The sequence below is a fragment of the Tetrao urogallus genome (assembly GCF_951394365.1).
Source record: "Tetrao urogallus genome assembly, chromosome: 1".
Lineage (NCBI taxonomy): Eukaryota > Metazoa > Chordata > Aves > Galliformes > Phasianidae > Tetrao > Tetrao urogallus.
In genome coordinates this window covers 116,926,445-116,945,943 of record NC_136813.1, presented here as the reverse complement: position 1 = coordinate 116,945,943, position 19,499 = coordinate 116,926,445, and the positions used below count along the sequence as shown (strand labels likewise).

The following is a 19,499-nucleotide window of genomic DNA, read 5'->3' as shown; positions in this document are numbered from 1 at the left end:
GGTGAAACTGGTCATTCTAAGTCAGATAATGCTTTATAAATATCAAGGAAAGGGATGTGGCTCAAAATCCAGGAGAATATTCCCAAGAATATGTTCTCAGAGCCTGAATTTTTTCTGTGTTGCTGATAAATGAAAACACATCCAGTAGCCTACTTGGGATCACATCTAAGTGTTTTGACACACTGAAAGTATGATGGAAAGAGAAATAGAATGTTAGAGAAAAGCTGCAGAATAGGCCAAATCGAATTCTGCATGTTTACTGAGAAAACCCCACAAGGACAATGAGTTAAAGCAACATCTCACCCTTGGATACTATGGTTTTGCATTCATGACATTAAGTTATGAGACATCTCTTTGCAAGATACAGATCAAGATCTCCTTCAGATCTACATCTGGAATAGAGGGATGCTGTAGACAAGGGCTGTAGTCTCTACTTCTAGTCACTGGAGACACAGGGGAAAGCGGGAGCTGATCTATGACATGCAGAAATATGTGGAAAATAAATAGAGCAGAATTATCAGGAAAAAGAGCAGGAGTTTTATTGATGAACCTGTTTCCAAAGCATAGAAAATGATTCCCTCTCCTGTATTTCTTGGTACTCCATTTTTTTAATTTTAATTTTTTTTTTTTTAATTTTAAGTTCTTGTATTTTAAGACTATAACTTTGTAAAAATTTCAACAGTGGTTTTGAGAGACACAGTTGACAGTTGTTTAGGCGCGTACATGATGTTTTACTCCTCTCCCTCCAACAGAGGATGCCCCTGTTTAGGATTTTCACATTCTGTTTAAAAATTCTAGAGATGGGAAGACAGAGGCTTTCCTCACTTTCAGTGCTTTTCTTTGAGCTCTGGCTGAATTCAAGACATGAAATGTAGACCAAGTATTTTCCTTCCTTTCACCTGATTTTAGGGTATGGCTCTGCTAAAGGTCAGTGGAGAAACATCTAACTGCAGTTCCACCCAGGAAGATCCCAGAGTAAAGATTAAGAAAGAGGAAAAATGTTCTAGATGGGAATGTTTTGGGGGGTGCAAGTTAAGAGCTAGCCAAAAGGAACAACATAGACAGGACTGCAGACAGAAGCAGCAGTATGCTTCTTGGCTGGAGGTCTGGTTTGCAGTGGTGCCTGCATGTCAGGTGTGACTATAAGGATGACACCAGTGGAGAAGATTTGCAATCCCTCCACTTTCTATATGGAGGATTGACCGAGGGCATCCTGATTATGTCCAGTAATATTCATGCCCTCTTATGATCCTTTCTGATATGTTATGTAGACACTTGCTCACCACAAGTGAAAGCAGAGGCCTTTAACATTATGAGCCTGCCCTCAGTCACCTTGCAGACTACATCTGACTCCTGTACACAGCTCAATAACCCAACTGATATTTGTATATAAAGCAGCAGAAAAAAAGGTTAAGTCCTATGTTCCTTCCCCCAACTGAATCAATTCTCTATGGGGTTTGCAAAGAGCATCCAAAAGCTGTGAGGAGCATACGCAGGACTGGCTCAACACGATGGTCTATGCCCTCACACCACCTACAAGGGGACATCTTCATCCTCATCTTCATCCAGATCAGTGGTGTGTAGGCTGATGTCCTTCAAGATGTCTGAGATGTTTTCATTAACTGGTCCTGTCAGCTCCATCTCTTCCAACTCGGTATCGGTGGCATAATTGGAGCACAGGCCTTCCCCTTCATCATGTAAGTGAGAGGGCTGTGGAGAGTGTGAGTGCAGAGGCAGTGTGCTTTTTGTCCCCAAGTCTGCTGCTTGCTGCGCTGCCACCACGCTGCTGTCCTGCTGGCTCCACACCTGAGCACCCTGGCTGACCTTTTCACCGCTGATTGAAGTCCTGTTTGTGTCACGGAAACTGGCAAGGGGGGGGCGGAGGCGAACTCCGGAGCGTGTGGAGCCCTCTATTGCCTTTTGAAGCTATTAGAAGAGAAAAAGTTCAGAGAAAAAATTGACGAAAGGAAGGCTGACTCAGCCCTACCCAAAAGTTCATCGGCTCTCCAGGGTAAAGGACTCACAGATAGAGTCACATCATTGTATAAGCGGTGGGGCCTGAGATCATCTTTCATACAGGTATTGTAATTAGTCCACGGTAAATAACAAATCCTGCACTACTGAGACAATAATAGCTACTCAGTTAAGAGGTCTGCTTTCAGGAAAAGGACAAACAGTCCAACGTGCCTGTAAATAACATCTGCTGCTTTCTCTGAAATACAGTCACCCAATCCTTGCCTCTACATAGCTCTCAGAGTAATGAGTCAGAATTCAACGCTGGATTGAAAACGGAGCAAGCACAGTTATATATACTCCAAGCTGGATCTCCAACCTGTGAGTGTTTTGCAATGATGCACAAGACATTTGCATTTGATTAGGAGTTGAGATTATCTGTACCTACCTCTTCCAAAGCCAGCACTCCCTTCAGCTTTCCCATACTGGTTACATAGGCATGGCTGAGGCCCAGTAATGAAAACAACGTATGCGTCTAAGAGGAAAAACACACAAAAAAAAATTCAGGGGCCTTGAAAACTGGTAAGGTGATACCTGGTGGACTTAGGATTTAGAAGCAGGAATGCCAAAGGCATACAAGCCTGGTAACCAAGGTGAGAAACTACTGCTTCCATTCCCCTTTTTTAGCTAGCAAATGTTAATCTCTGGTCCTTCTATTGCCCCTCTGTAGATAGGAGTGTGTTGATAATGCAGAGCACATTCTCAAAATCACTTCCATCCTCCATCTGGAAAGAGATTCATATACAACTCCCTGTGCATTTAAGGACTTACACAGATCCCTTTTCATTTCATGCTGGAAATAAAACTATCGTAGTAATATGCATAGTCAGAACTTTCTTAGGTTATTTGTTCCAGTACTTTCCTTACCACCAGAAGTTGGGTTTTTTTTTTTTCCTATTCTTTTCTTGTCTAATCTTGGTGCTGTTTATCCAATGCAGTGGCAACAAAAGAAAAGAGTTAATACCTTTCTCTTAGAAAGTATTCTGAAAAAGATAGGTATTACACTGCTATCAGTCTTCTCCAGCCTACATATACTATATTATTTTACTATTCTTTAAAGATCAGGTTTTCTGAAACTAAGCATTTTCAGTGCTTATCTGTGGAATATTTTTTACCTTTAATTTCTTTAAGCTGAGCTATGGCTGTGGACTTACACAAAGTAGTTCTTTCTGGGCTAGTATTTTTCTTTAGCATCACATGACATGCGGAATTGATTGTAAACTAAGGAAAATGTCAGTCTTCATGCAGAAGACATTTTACTCTCATGCAAAAGAGAAGCAAACTGCTTAAGTACAATATGATCACAATCTGTGATATTCTTGTCAGTATTCTCACACTTAGCTCTGACCGTGCATACCTCAGTTTGGTTACTTATTCCTGTTTTTTTTTCTTGTGCATTTAGGTTGACTTTTGTCTGTTACTTCAGAGTTTCTCTGACAAAGAAAGAAATATATGAAATGTTCTTCATTGGAAATCTCCAGGTATCACATCTTGTAGCCTCTATAATCTCAGATACTAGTGGGTTTCAGATTCCTTCAGCCAGTCCTTTAGAAAACACCATCTTAAGTATGTCAGCCTCTTTTTATTTTGCTAAAGGCTTAGATCTTACCGCTTTGATAATGGTAATTAATTTTGTGCAAGGCATATACTGACATTTCACGTTAAATAAATAATGATTAAAAACTTGCACTGTGTGCTTTTGCTTCAGTAGGCCAATTTTCCTTTCCATTTAATGAAACTCCGATCCTCTATTTCTCCTGATATAGCTATATAATGATTGCTTTTTCCCTCAGTCATTCTATATTAACTCTGGAAGTCATGTCGTAGAATATTCCAAGTAAGAAGGTACCTGAAGGTAACTGAATCCAACTGCTGTCTCTACCTGGTACCAGCCAACATTCAAACCCTATGTTTGAAGGTTGAGAGCACCGTCCAAATGCTCCTTGAGCTCAGGCAGCTTGGGGCCGTGGTCACTACTGTGGTAGCCTGTTTCCGAGTGCAATCACTCTCTTGTTGAAGAAACTCTTCTTAATATCTAATCTGAACCTCCTCTGATACAACTTCATGCTATTTCCTTGAGTCCTATCACTCACTGGTCACCAGTATGATCTAGTTTCTTCTTTCCTTGTGCTTCAGATCAGTGAAGACCAACCTTATGAGGTAGACTGGTTTGAAACAGCTTTTCTCACACATTAAGAAATACTCTGCATGCTGACAGAAACACCTTGAGGAATCCAGGAGTAGTCATTCCAGTGCTGTGCACCAACAAAGCAGTGTGTATCTCCAGGTAATGCCCGCAGGCAGCACTGCATATAATGCTTCTGTTGATGCAATGGCTGGAAAGTCCTACGTGTGTCCAAAAGTTATTTAACAACAGAACTTAAACTTCTTAACCTCTAGCCTTTCTTTTTCCAGGAGACTGGAAATACATGCAGAAAGACAGAGAAAAAAATTACGCCTGTATTTGGATGTGAAAATTGCTGATGTTAATTATAATTGGATGAGGACAATGTGAGTAGGTGAAGAAAAGGAGAAGACATATCATAGACGATACTTAATGATAGATATGGTAGACAAAAACAGTATGCCTCAGGGAGATGTCTGCACCCACCTTGTGCAGAGAGGTTCTCTCCACCAGTTGGAAAGGGGAAGGGTCTATGCGGCAGCATTCAAAGCACACATCCTTTTCCAGCTCCTCTTGTTCCCAAGCATCTATCTAACAAAAGAAAGGAGAACCGCTCATAGTAATCAGCAGTGCTGCTGGTTATGTACCCAGACTACGCCCATTCTCCCATTAATCATTTGTCCATCCAATGTATATTATCCACCTGCCTTGCATACTATATCACCTCCTTCAGGTTTCTTATTCTTAGAAGATACCAAGTCCCTGTGTGAAGAGATAAATTACAGTATCTCTGAGGTTTTCTGGGGAGGGAGAGTTTTGCTCCTTCCTGCTTAAAGAGGGAGTGAACATCTTAGCTTTCCTTCCTGAGTGCATCTTCCACTTGTCTTTACAAGGTAATAGTTCCTTTTTGCAAAGAATGAAGGAACAACATAGACCCATAGCTTTAGGTGAGAAGAGACCTGCAAAGGCCTCTGATCTAAAATCCTGCTCACAGCAGGACTGATTTCAAAGCTCGATGAGATTACTCGATGCCTTACTCATTACATCTAGCAGAAAAAATCTCTTAATGGGTGAGACTTGCCTCCTATACAAATCTAAGAAGAAAATGGGTTTATCTATGGTTTTATGTGGCAATTACTGTTCTAAGAGTTCGGGAAGAACTGCAAATGATAAAGAATGGGCAAAAGAAACACTCACTTGACTTACTTCCCTTTCAGTCTTACCTCTTCTGGTGTCATTGTCTCAATGACTTCCACTGGCTCCTGTAGAAGAAAACGCTGTTCGGTTTTACAGAGTACAGAAAGGAAAGATGTGCATAACCTCCTTACACCTTGTGGTCCCCTTTTTATTTCAGTTAATATATTACTAAGTCATTAGATTTTCTTATACTCATACATTGAAAAGTGCACTCTATACTTAATTTTCTTCCCTTACCAAAAAAAAATGGCCTATGTCAGGTGCCTAAACAGGGTCATCTGGTACTGCTTTGGATGCTTTCACATGGGGCCCAATTACTGTCCTAGAGTGGATGGATCTCTCAGAGACTCAGTATGATATCCACCAACCCGGTGCCCAAGGGCATCTAATGTAGCACAAGACAAAAGCTTTTTTTCATTTTTAGCTAGCAAAAAATAGTGCCAAATGAACTAGACTTGCACTTTGTTTCAGACTAGTGGAAATGATGTCATTTGCTGGGAAAAAAAGATGCCCAGACTCAATCATGATGGTAGCCTTGATACCTGAGCACAAATGGCTCATGAGCAAGATGTACACTCCTTCACAGTAATCACATCCTTTCTCCTTGGAGGGAGTTCCCCACTGACACTGTCGGAGTTCATGACCATATGTACGTCCATCATTTGGCCAGATGCTGAAAGGCTCTGGGTAGTAGGCTCTATTTCCATCACATCCCTTCTCTTTCCAGGCTACTGCTAGGCTTTCTGTATCCCTAACCTGGACAGCACTCTGTGTTTCAGGTCGACGGTTGTAAAGGCACAAGAGCCGCTGGAACAGTTGCCTCAAATTCCGGAAACTGTCTGAAGAATGAAAACAGATGTGGATAAGAGACAAGAATGAATGAGTGACAAAAATACAAAGCTCCATGGTTATCTTCTTGCCCAAGGCAGGCTAGGAAATAATATGAGGGACATTTTATACTGTACGTGACAGGGTTTAGCCAGCCACAGTTCAGCAGTCAGTTTGTAAGATGATGGTTAGGACATGCCAGGATAAATATTTCCATGCAGTATCTTTTCCTTAAGGAAAAGAAAGAAAACATTACAAAATAGCCCACACAGATGATGTTAATAGATCAATGTCCCTGAGGAGAAAAACAGAAGCAAGACTATTAGACAGAAAACAATATGATACAAGAAAGAAACTGCTATAGGGTTTCTGAAATACATAAGGAGAATCTGATTTAAAGGCTGAGTATGGAAAGGAAATTTGAAAATAACTTCAAATCAAAGCATACCAATTAGCCAGACTTGACAGTTATGAGGGAGTGAAAAGGCCATGGGCTGAGCCAATAGCGTAACAGTGGGAGTGAGAATAACTGCAGAATTATTCTAGGCAGGACAGTCAGAAATTAGCAAATGGGAAAGTATAGGGTTTGGTGCTGTTGTGAACAAGGCTGTTCAGATTGGTCAGAAACTATGGCAGCTGTGAGCCAAAGTAAAAATTATGGAAGGGAAAGCCTCATGAAGTCATCCCTCCTTCATTTTCTTTTGCGACTCCTTGATAACTCAGCACTAATTTCACTTAAAGTGTCTCACACAATATCCTTGTTTTGATATAATTGTTTTTCTGATTTGGTAAGGAAAATGAATTGTTATTCCACCATTCTACTGCCCTGGTAGCATAGCATAAAGTGAATTTTTGTATGCTGGAAAGGTTTAGTCATAAACAAGTGGTGTTAAGACTCCAGATATGTTATAGGCTATATTATATTTGGGTATCTAAAAACATGAGCCAGAACTACATCCTCTGTATTAATTCTGAAAATCTGGCTGTACCACTGTGTGAACTCGCTGTCTGCGTATTTCAAGGCACACAAAGGAAAAAAAAGCAACCAAACAAAAACTAACTAAACCATCCTGTATCAAATATACATGATATAGGAATCAGAAACGAGATACAAACATAGTTGTGGGAACAAAGCTAATGAAGGTGGAGCAGCACCAGAGAACACAGTAAGTCAGTATTCGTCCTTCATATTAAATAAGCTGAAACCAAGAGATATGCATCCAAGGGAGGAGTTGTTCAGCTTTGGAAATGGCCAAGCAACTCCAAAAATAAGCACATATGTTCAGCTCTCAGACTTCTCAGAATAATTCACAAGGTGAAGGTGCCAAGTGGTGGGACGTTCACATGCAGAACCTTCAGCAAAAGTCAAAGGAGACGTTTTTGCAAACCTTGGAATTGGGGATACTGACAGAGAGAGAGCTGCCTGAGTGGGCCTACTTTTGCTATGCTCTCTAGAGGATCACGAAAAGAAGATAATTTCAGGTAATTGTTGTGAGGTACATTTTTCAAAGTGCCAGCACAAGAAAAGCAGAGAAAGTTGACTGAGAACAATTTCTTCCCCACAACTGAGAAGCCAGCACCTTGCACAGGTGCACTATATTTACATATAGTTATCTTTACATCTTCCATAATCTAACTAAGGTGTGATTGGGGCACGCCAGAAGTTATCATACCTGAGAACTGCTGTGGCTCCAAAATTTCAGGCGTTTGTTTAAGAGAATTTGTTGGGCCATTGGGCTCCTCTGGGTGACTAGGAGAGGGGCTTGGTGGCTGAGGCTGCTGTTACGGAAAGGAGAGAAAATAAGGTCCACCCCATGTCATTTCTTTCTCAGTCTTTCCAAATGTCTTACTGCTTCTTAAGCAGTCTATAATGCAGTCTCTTTTCTTCTCCCTCACCTCTGCCTTCTCATCTGTATCATCATCCTCATCAACATAAACGAAAGATTCATGCTTCAGCTTTGGCAGCATTGCTCCTGATCCCTTGCTGTGTCCATCATAAGGTGCCTCAGCCAGCTTCTGCTGCATTTGTCTGTTGAGGCACCGTCGCCGTTCTGGGCTGATGTGTCTCTGGAGGAGTGCCTGCAGATCGGATCGCTCTACAGACCCCAGAAGGATCATGGTCTCTGCATAACAGAGTAGAGAAACTATTCAGTCCCCTCATGGTTTTGAATGCCACTTGCCACACATTGCCCTTTCTTCCTTTTAAATTCTTTGAAATGCTGGAAGCAGCACTATCACAAGCTATAAAATTAGCCCTGCTAATTGCTGCTAGTATTCTTTGGGGCTGGGGGAAGCTAGCCATCCCTGATCTGTGCCACTCCTGAAAACAACAGAAACAGGCTCTTTACTTATACAAAATTCCTCCCTTTTGTCAAAATTGCCACACATCTCTTACATACTATATCTAATTCTCACACTCCATCTTACCTGTCTGCTAAAGCTGAAACAATCTTATTTCATACTTAATCATAGTGGAAAGTTTTTAGTATGAATCATGTTATATACTGGACCACACTACCTTCTTCAAAGCGTGTGATTTGAGAGTTTCTTTTGACTCAGTTGAGACAGCCTTCAGGAAGGACCGGTCGCTTACCTGGTGAGTCTACCAAAGGCAAAGTCTTAACAGTGGTGCTTTGGAGTAGAGTTTGCAAGTCTCGATATTTACAGTTGGAGGAGACAAATTTCACATCTTGGACCATAATATCTTCAACAAAGATATTGTATTTGCTGTGAATATACGGACAAGATGAAGAGTTAGAATGTTAAAAATGTATAGCAGGTAAGTTCCTCAGTGTGTTCTTTATAGAGTTGCTAATTGATCATCTCTAAGAGTAACCAAGGAGGACTTTGGAGCAGTATCAACATGGATTTCATTACAGTTCTATTTCACTCCGCTATCTTCCACAATAAAAACACATTTCTATACATGCACATACACATACATGTTTTATACATACATACATATATACGTATATTATATATACATTTTATATAGAGACACATGTAGGCGAATAGCTGATTTTATATTTTTTTAAAGTATAAAATTATCCAAATAAAATGTTTCAAACATTTTTAAGAGAAAAAAATCCAAATGTCCAAGTCTTCAAAACTGAAGTAAATTGCTAATATTTACAGAAATTCAGTAATATTGCAGATGATTCAAACTTGTGCTTTCTGCGTATGGACCTTATTTCTATTCCACCTCCTTTTTTCTTCTCTTTTTGCTTTTTCTTCTCAGCCCAGATTTATTCTGCTTTTTTATTTTCTTTGTAACACTGTCTGCTTTTCATGACCTTTTCTTCTCCCATGGTCTCATTCTCCCTACCTCCATCTCTGCTTTACTGCTGTACCTTATATGATTCCAGCCCAGATCTGGCAGGTAGGGCAACTTCTTCACCTGGATGATGCTGTCATAGAGGCTGGGTTGCAGACTCTGGGCCACCATGTTGGCAAGAATGACAGCTACCATCATGGGCAGGATGTGGGCAATTTGACCTGTCAGCTCAAAGCAGATCACCGCAGTGGATACAGTGTGGCTCACTGCTCCTGTCAGAGCTGCTGCACCTTTCCCAGATAGGGTGGAAAAGTTATTGGGAGAGAAGAAGAAAGACTGTGATATAGAAACAGAACATCATGTCGGCCAGGAAAGCTATGGGGATGGGATTAGGTGGAGAAAGAGGAAGACATGAAGACTCACCAATGACAGCATACCCTCCAGGTAAGATTTTGTAAACAATACCATCAAAGAGGATCCCATCTGGAAAGAGAGATGCCATGATTTCTCCAATAAGACGTCCAAATGCAGCACCTGGAAAACATCACCAGCAATTATGGAATTTAACATCTAAAGAGCATAAAGTCTATGCTATGTAGCTATGCTGGGTAAACACTGGGGTGATTTCTAACAGAAACAAAACCAACACTTACATAAAGATGACACCAGGACTGAACAATAGCTTTCAGTTACAAAATACAAAAGTTGAACTCCAAGAGGAAAAAATGTACTAAGATATGTAAATACAGTTGAACCCTCATTCTTCCACTTAGATGCACCAGGCATGGAGGTATTTGTGATTCCCAGGCAGGGAGAAATGTCTTTTAAAAGACAGCATATTTTGTGTCACGTCAGTCCAAATCACAGTTCAGGATTGACGTGCACTCAATCTATGAATGTCCAAAATACTAGAGTCTTAAGCTTACAGAAAAGTTTGGATGGGAAGGGACATTTGGAAGTCTTTGGTCTGAGCCCTGATCACAACATGCTAATTTCAAAGTAAGATCAAGTCACCGAGGGCCTTGACCAAACCTGCTTTAGAAGTCTCTGGTGATGGAGATTCTCCATCCTCTTGGGGAATCTTTACCAGGGAAACAATTTTTTCCCCATGTCAATCAGAATTTCCCATGTTGCAACATGTGCTTTTTGCTTCCTCTTTACTAGGTGTCTCCAGGAAGAGTCTTTCTATCTTCCTTATACCTTGCTGCATTAGATGGTGAAACCTACAGTTAGCTCTCCTCTTGACCTTCTCTTCTGCAGATTGAACAAGCCCAATTTCCTCAGGTTGTCCTTGTTTGTTTTATTTGCTCCCCAACAATTTCAGTGGCCCTTCACTAGACTCAGTGCACTTCGTCACACTTCCTGCGTGGATGGACACAAAATAGTATTTGAGAGTTGTTTGCAGAATGCCAATTGCTCCAAAATAACCTGTTCCTTTGCCTTGCTGACTGGGCTTTTACTAATACAGCTTTGTTTGATGTTAGCCTTCATTACTGCAAGGGCATATTACTGATTCAGGTTCAGTTGTTGCCTTCCAGAACCCAGAGATTGTAAGCACACTTCAACACACTTCATTTAATTTCAGGGCTGTGGATAATTAATGCTGAACTTCATGAGCTTGTAAACAACTTGATAAATAATAAATTCCCATATGCCATCACACTCCCTGACGGAGAAGTGGCATTGCAGGTACTAGTTTTGAGGTTGTGACTTCTCATTGGCCTTCAGGAGCGAAAGGAGCAACTATTGCTAGCTGTAGTATGAGTTTCTCTGTAGATGAAGAGTCAGAGAAATGAGAAGACCATGACTCAGTGTGTCTTTCCACAGCTTGGCTTTTCTTTTGTAAAATAAAAAGATGTCCTCAGCATTTAGGTATAAGAGTGTGGACAAAAGAGACTGGTATAAGAACTGCTGACCAAGATTGTCATAGGCATGAAGTGATAACTAGACTCTGTATCCTCTCGAAGAAGCCTACCAGGCACATACACAGCATCTCTTGTCCTTTCTACCTGTCAGATCCATATGCTGCAACATAAAATTCGAACTCACCTAGAACAAAAACAGGCATGAAGCCTCCACAGGGGATTGGCATCGTGGTAGCGATGACAGACATCCAGAACTAGAACAGAGGCAGAGGGTGCAGTTGTTAGCGAGTAGCAGTAGCATTTCCTACAGCCCCACTCTACTGACCAACGTGTAAATCCATAAGGAGACACAATCTGATGGATATGGCAGTTCAGCTGGGAGGTGAAGGGCTAAGGGGCTGTGAGGTGTGAAGGGGAGTTAGAGAAACTCTTGCATCACACCAACAATGAAGAAGACCTTTGGGTGACTGCTGTGTTGTCAGGGAAGCCAAATCACCAAGAGAATGAACATGAGAACACCTTTGCCTTGAACTTCTGAAGGTAAGATTTCCCACTGTTCTGAACAGGTTTTTTAATTTTATTATTATTAATAATTTTATAAAATGAGATTATCAGGATTTCATAGCCTCAAAAAAAATTTACTGTAAAGGGAACTCTAGAGGTCTCTCACTCAACTTCCTGCTTCCAGAAGAGTTAATTCCTAAGTTAAATTAGCTTTCTCTGGGCCTAGTCCAGATAAACTTTGAACATCTTGACGGGTGGAGATTCCCCAGCTTTTCTGGGAAGTTTCTGAGAAGCCAAATTCAAGGGAGAATTTTTTCCTGAAGCCCATCTGCTGTAAGTTTCCCTTATTATAGCTTGTATCTAGCCTGTTCCAGTGTTTGACTATCCTCACAGTAAATACATTTTTCCTGATGTCCATCTAATCCTCTGCTGATGCAGCTCTGTGCTGTTCCCTTGCATTCTCTCACTGTTACACAGGAGCAGAGCCCAGCACCTCCCTCTACTTCCACTCATCAGGAAGCTGCAGAGAGCAATGAGCAATTGGCCTTTTTCATATTGGGCAGCCCGAATGTACTCTCAGCCTCCCTTCACAGGGCATGCCTTTCAGACCTGCTACCAGCTTGGCTGCCCTCCTATGTAAACATGCAAGTATCTTAATACCCCTTTTATATTGTGGAGCCCAGAACTATGCACAAGATTCAAGGTGGGGCTTGATTCAATTTTCAAGATTCAATGTTAAATAAAAAAATAAAGATTCAAGATTCAATGTTAAATACAGTGGGATAATGAACTGTCTTGGCCAGCTGACTATGCTATGTTTAGTGCACCCCAGAACATGATTTACCCTCTTGGCTGCTGAGTAGTGCTGAGGCTAATCCAAATATTGACTTAGTCCAGCCTTCTGGAGGCAACAGCCTATTCTTACAAACACCTTGAGTGCCAGTAAGCTTGTCTTTTCTTAGGCGAAAGGCCAGGAAATTTCCATAGCTGAAGAATCCACTAAGGATGTTGCTATTTCAAGAGCTTGTACAAAGAAATGTACTGTCAATTCCCTTGCAGCAGTTTCTTCTGTAGGAGAAAGGCAAGAACAGTCCAGTACATGAAGAGCAATACTTCCAGGTTTCTCCTAAAGAACTAGAATGTCTTGTTTTCCTCAGAGTAGGCAAATCATTCCTGTTCAAGGTCCACCCTTGATGAGGTGATGCCTATGCAGACAATGCAGTAGCTGTAGACAGATGAGGTATTAACCTCTAGACAGTGAAGAAATCCATCTAAGACAAATTTTCTGCAGTTATAGGCTGGTTGGCATAAAAGGAAAAAGAAACTAGTATACAGGCTATGATGTCACAGGCTATAATGTAAAGCCTTCCACAAAGGTAGCAAAGAACCAGCAAAACAGCATATCTCAGCTCATGGCAGAGGAATATGCAGGGAGGATGGTTTGGACCATCAGCTTGATACTAGCTGTTGTTCTTCACATCTGCCATTTGAATACTTCAATGAAGAGGCTCCTGGATGGCTACAGAAGCCACCAAACTGCATAGGTAGAATACTGCCACCTAAATTTTATGTTGCCAAACTCAGACCAAATACAACTAAGAATCAGGAGTATAACGAATTGGAGAATAAGGTCAAGTCTTCTAGAGTCAAAGCTGCAGTTACTTTTTAATGTGTGTATCCCAACTGTGAATGTATAAAAAATGAACTACTTGGAGCAGTTATGTCATGATTTGAGAAAACTCTAAGCCATGCACCTCCAACCCAGGGCCCATGGCCCACACATGGCCTGGCTCAGCCCGTCCTGTGGTTGACCCTTGTCCTGTGCCATCATGGCAGTGGCTCTTTTCTTCTAAGCAGTTTGACCCAGCCCCAGATGCACACCTGCTGCTCAACAATAGCCAAACATTGGTGTGTGACTGGGACTGTCTGGACTGAAACTAGGACATGGGGAGGGTGCAGTACAGTGCCAACTGAATTTATGGCAAATAATTTTATGCATTTGATACATTGGTTGAACAGTCCTCTGAACAGCAAAAAATATGCAGACTTGCTTTCCATTTTGATATTTTGGAATTTGAGAATAGTTTTCAAGGTTGCAGGAAAAAAACAATGCATTTTTCTTGGTATTTTTTTGACTCAGTTTTCAGTTGACTCCAATACATTACCTGGAAATTTTCAAGTGGAATGTATAGAGTTGTAATCAGATATTCAACTCAAAAATTTGGTCACGTCTCTCTACTAGACTTGTCTCTCATTTCACAGTCATGTCTTGTTCACAACTGTATGTACTCCCAGAAAGTGATGACATGAACAACTCTTCAAGGATGAAGTAAAGGAGGAGTAAAATTTCATGAAAATGTTTGATGAACACCTTGAGAACTCAGTAAGAACTGCAACAGTTCCATCAAACAAGACTGATGCATTAGTTTCACAAAACAAAGGTCAAATATCCCACTAGTTTTATGGTTTTACTACTCTCTTCTTTCTATGTTGTAATTAAAAATAAAATAAGTTTTGTTACTTACATACATTACCTATATTATATATTTTGTGCACAGCCCAAGACTACTCCTCTTCACTCAGTACAGCCCAGGGAAGCCAAAAGGTTGGACACTCATTCCCTAAGCTAGTGGGACAAGGCCAACAAATTCAGTCTTTGAGAATACAAGTCTTAAAGGAGAACAGATGGGGCTCAAGAAAGATGCACTGTGCAGTCCGCCCCTTCTTTTATTCAGTGAGACCCTATCTGCTTAGTACACTGTAATCAGAATTAGTACAGAATGATAACCTTCAGATGCCTGTCAGAAATTTGATAAAATGTTTTATGCTAGATGGAATCAGCTGTGTCAATCATCAATGCCTATTTTTGACCTATTGAAATGTTCAACTTGTATTTCAAGGTGGCTTCAGCTCTTCTTGTTCTTAAGAAAAAATAAATAAGCATTTCTGCAACTTTCACACTCCTTGCCTCCCAGAAACCTTTCTTGGTAATTGTATTTTGAACATTATCATGTCTACTTCTTCTAGATATCAAGTAAATAGCATGAGACTTTGTTTAGGCCAAATATAAAGTATCTGAGAGCTTTATACTCCATTACTTATTTTCTCAGTCCTTGAGAGACTTGTTCTGATGTAGTCTTTACTACCAGCCACTAAACTGTGTCTCTTGAAAGTCATTCAGCAGGATGCATAATGAAGATTAACTACCGAAGGAGAAAATGTATTAAGGCCAGAAAAGCTTTCCCTAATAAATTTGCTGATCTTGTATTCAATATAGGCAAAAATTCCATCAAAAGATATAAGACCCCATTCCTGTAGTAGTGTTTTATTCAATACCTAGCAACTTGTCATAGGCAGATACATTTTTAATGCAGGATCAGGAGAACTCACTCTGAGTGGAAAAGGGTTAGAGTGAGCTGAACTTCGTACCTTCATGAGAAAGAAAAGCAGGATGATGATGAAGACACTGACTTTGGGGTGGATCCAGGCAGCAGATTTCCCTAGGATCTGAGGGTCTCCTGTGTATTTTGCCCAGGTGTAGTTATCAAAGAGAGAGCTGATGGCTTCCCGTGGCATCAACTATAAAGAAAACAAAACAAACCAAACAAACAACAAACAGGGATTAAGCATGACATTAGACAGATTAAATATTCTGCCTCTGTTCTGAGGAAGTCGGGGAGAATTTTACTTAAACAATTCATGATTATGAGACTTAATTCATATTTTGATCTTCAGGAAGAGACGTGTGATTTTACCTGAACTTGTAAAAGGACAATAACCTTTACACATCTTCCTAAATTACTTGCTTAGGAAAGTGGAGCTCTTTCAAGTTTTACGTGAAAGGGATATCAGAGATCACGTCTCACAGTACAGTCCTTCAGATCAAACTCTTCCCAAATCTTTCTTCTCCTTCCCAAGATGTAAGGTTATTGGGGAACAGGAGAAAGGAAGATTGCTCTACAGAATTAGAAATAATTCAAAATGCACATCCCACTCTCACCTCTCCTGCCATGAACTGCCCAAACCCCAGAGGGAAGGTCACGGATGCTATAAAGAAGGTTATGAACCCAGGGTATATGAGGAAGCTGAAAAGAAAGAAAAGTCTGTTAAAATGTAACCTCATATTCTTGTAGCAATATCACTTCAGGAACATAAATGCTATTCCTGTGAAAGTTCTCTGCTGCATCTGGGTCCATGCTTTGGAGTTGTGTCACTGACTATTTAATGTCCTGCTCCACTGACCATCATGATTCATAGAGAGTTCAGCAGGCAGCAGAGCCATTTTTTCCATCAGAAGTAATATAATGGGGAGGGATGTACAAATTGCACAGTCTTGACTATACAGAGGTGACGTGTATTTACAACTGTGAGGTGACCCAGCGTCAAAAGCCAGCCTCTCCTCCAGTTGTCGCAAGTATTTTTATCTTGCTCTTCATCCTCCATGCAATTTATCCTGTCCTAGGGTGGTTCTCCTTCTTGCCATACATTTCCGCATGCACTCTTAGTTGCATTAGTACTTAAGGGAAAATATTGCCTTATTTTCCATTGAATTCCTGTCCACCACATTTCTGGGTGGAAAGTTGTCAGTAAAACCTTTATTGCTAAATCTTACTTTATCTTGTATTTCTCTTGCATGCTGCAATTCACACCTTTGGATTACTATCAGTTTCAGCTTTTGGTTCTTGAATATACAGCAATTTCAATACCGTGATACACTCTTTACGTATTTGTCTCCATTTTGATTTTAAAAAACATTTTAGACGTTAAGGATGTAGTTATATTTCAGTTGTTTTCTGTTTCTTACAATATAAGCATTTGTTTCTTTTATAGATTCTAAGAAAGAAGAACCCAGTGCCTCTCCAGAAGTATGATCAATGATTTTCTAGTTAAGAACATTTCTTGCCCAATCAATATTTTCCTTTCTCCTCTTAATAAGTATTACAGAATTCCTTCTAAATCAAGATGCCATTTGAAGCTATTGGAGCCAGTCTAAAAAAAAATTCACCTCAGAATATATTATACTGGTATTTGCAGATATCTTTCTCTGATATAAATTCAGTTTTTCCCATTTTTACAATTTTATAATTGAAATAGCTCTACTAGCTTCTAGAAAGTATTTGTTCCTATCCATTATCAGTAGGGTATCAAAAACTTGCTGATAAAGTATTCAAAGACACTCACTACTTGGTGAGGAACTGGCTTAGAGCTGTAAGACGCCGGACGCACAGCACCACTTGACGATTGAGATAAACAAAAAATGCTCCAAGGAATCCTGAACATATCCTAAAATAGTGGAAATGAAATAAAATCATACCAAACCATTAAAAGCATACAAACCACCAACCAAAACCCAAGCGTTTTTCATCTACAGTTATTATGATGTCTTTTAACTTAACAACATGCAGCAGCTCAGCTGAAAACACTGACTCCTTGGCGAAAAGGGAGAGATGGTTTTGGACCTCTTTGTCACACACTGCTATTTTGCTCCTAAATTTTCTCTTGCTTGTAGATGAAAATGTCGTGTCAGGATGTGATGTCCAATTCCAAAATGCAGTACGGTTGCACCTTATCTCTAGCTGGTCCCCTCCTTCTCTTTTCTGCGCCCTGACCTACAAAGACTTCCAAAGATACACAGGTGCACAGATACACATGCATACATACAGTGTATCAGTGAAGAAATGAACCATGACTGCAGGCAATACAGATACAGCGTGATAATAGCTTTATCTCATCTACGGTTACTTGAATATAGGGTTTGTAAGTAGCTCCACTCAGAATTGATGCACTGAAAACTAATTAGAGCTTGTGTTTCTCTGACAGTCTCTAATTTTAACTCTTGAAATGTTTGGGTGATGGGAGCAGTATCAGGTTCTATAAAAATAGGACTGGCAGATCTCGGTGTGGTCTGGTGAAGAGCAATTTGCCAAAAATAAGTATTGCCAGAACTTTGACATTAGGTTAGAACAGGAAATAGTAAAAAGTAGGGGGTTTAACTCTGAGCCAGCAAAATTATATACCTACATAAAATATTAAATGTACCAAACTTGGTGTGATAGTGTCCAAAGTTGTGACGCCTACATATTTCAAAGAAACAGGGCAGATGAGTGCACTGACCAGAGTGTGAGTTCCCCAGCCCTCTTGAAAGACAAGAAGCCTAAGACAATCTCAAGAGCATGCATACCAACGCATGTAGTCTGGGCAACAGGAGCAACTGGTGCTCTATGCCTGTTCTCCAATCTGAGAAGTCGTAGGAATCACAGAAACTTGGTGGGAAAAATCATATGACTGGAAGACCACAGTGCACAGTGCATACAGTTTTTTGCAAAGACAGGAAAGGAAGGATAGGAAGTGGAGTTGCACTTTGCATGAAAGAAATGTGAGTGTGTGGTAGGTAAGCTATGGAGACCATGAAAGTTCTAATGAATGCCTTTATATCATGATTAAAGGGATCGTCACCAAGGTTGATCTAACATTAGGTATCTGTTACCTCTCAGTCAGGATTATAGGATCAAAATGATTTGGACTGGAAGAGACTTTAAAGACCATCTAGTTGCAACCCTCATAACATGAGCAGGGACACCTTCCACTAGATGAGGTTGCCATCTATCCTGGTTCTGAACAGTTCCAGGGATGGGACTTCTCTGGACAACTTATTTCAGCATGTCATCATCCTTATAGTAAACAATTTCCTCCTTATATATAATCTAAATCTACTCACTTTTAATTTAAAGCCATTATTAGCCTTTTTTCTATCACTACATTTCTTAATAAAAAGTCCAATTCCACTTTCTTATAGGCTTCCTTTAGGTACTGAACAGCCACTTTAATATCTCCAGCCTTCTCAAGACTGAAGAACCCCAGATCTCAACCTCACTTCATAGGATGTGTTCCATTACTCTGATCTCCTTTGTGGCCCTGCTCTGAACTTACTTCAACTGGTCTATGTTTTTCTTATGCTGAGAGCCCCAGAGTTGAAAGTGGTACTCCAGGTAGGATTTCATGAAAGTGGAGTGAAGGTGCAGAATCACCAGCCTGCCTTGCTGGTCATGCTTTCTTTTGATGCAGCCCAGGATATAGTTGTTTTTCTGGGCTGCAGTCACGTATTGCCATCTCATGTTGAGTTTTTCATCAACATTCCAAAGTCCTTCTCCTCGGGGTAGAACGTGGTAGTTTATAATTTGTCTAGATGGTCGCATTGTGGTTAATGGCTGGATGTCCAGGTGAAGATCACTGACAAGTGGTATTCCTAAGGGACTGGCACTAGGACCATCACTACTTAATACCTCTGTCAGCAATGTGGATGGTGGGATTAAGTACATGCTCAGTGTGTTTGCCAACAGCAGCAGGCTATGTGGTATGATCAACACGCTGGAAGGAGGGTATGCCATCTAGAGGGGCAGTGAGTCAACATGAGATGGCAATACGTGACTGCAGCCCAGAAAGGCAACTACAGCCTGGGCCCACTTAAAGCCTATTTTAATGACATTATGATCCTTCCCAATTACATTATCCTATGCCTGTTCTTCAGCAGCCCTGTCTGTCGGTGCCTCACAAGGCTTCTGGTTACTTTCTGCACACCCTTTCCTTCCTAACTTAAAGCCCTCCTTATGAAGAGAGCCATCATACTGACAAAAAAGTCTTTGTCTCTGCTAGAAAGGAGCATACCATCTCTCCCAAGCAGATGCTAATCTTC

At 40.6% G+C, this 19,499-nt stretch overlaps 1 protein-coding gene across 1 annotated transcript in view; it reads right to left on the bottom strand.

The window, feature by feature from the left end:
• Positions 1 to 1,533: 1,533 nt before the first annotated feature.
• CLCN1 (chloride voltage-gated channel 1) overlaps positions 1,534 to 19,499 on the bottom strand; it is a gene marked incomplete at both ends in the record, with an annotated part of 42,949 nt that continues 24,983 nt past the window's right edge. Inside the window, 14 exons of the mRNA XM_079541350.1 lie at positions 1,534 to 1,926; positions 2,402 to 2,488; positions 4,625 to 4,729; positions 5,362 to 5,400; positions 6,092 to 6,174; positions 7,837 to 7,942; positions 8,060 to 8,286; positions 8,757 to 8,890; positions 9,514 to 9,727; positions 9,861 to 9,971; positions 11,487 to 11,556; positions 15,236 to 15,385; positions 15,807 to 15,891; positions 16,988 to 17,089. Coding sequence (XP_079397476.1) covers positions 1,534 to 1,926; positions 2,402 to 2,488; positions 4,625 to 4,729; positions 5,362 to 5,400; positions 6,092 to 6,174; positions 7,837 to 7,942; positions 8,060 to 8,286; positions 8,757 to 8,890; positions 9,514 to 9,727; positions 9,861 to 9,971; positions 11,487 to 11,556; positions 15,236 to 15,385; positions 15,807 to 15,891; positions 16,988 to 17,089 — 1,906 coding nt within the window. The remainder of the gene's footprint in view (positions 1,927 to 2,401; positions 2,489 to 4,624; positions 4,730 to 5,361; positions 5,401 to 6,091; positions 6,175 to 7,836; positions 7,943 to 8,059; positions 8,287 to 8,756; positions 8,891 to 9,513; positions 9,728 to 9,860; positions 9,972 to 11,486; positions 11,557 to 15,235; positions 15,386 to 15,806; positions 15,892 to 16,987; positions 17,090 to 19,499) is intronic.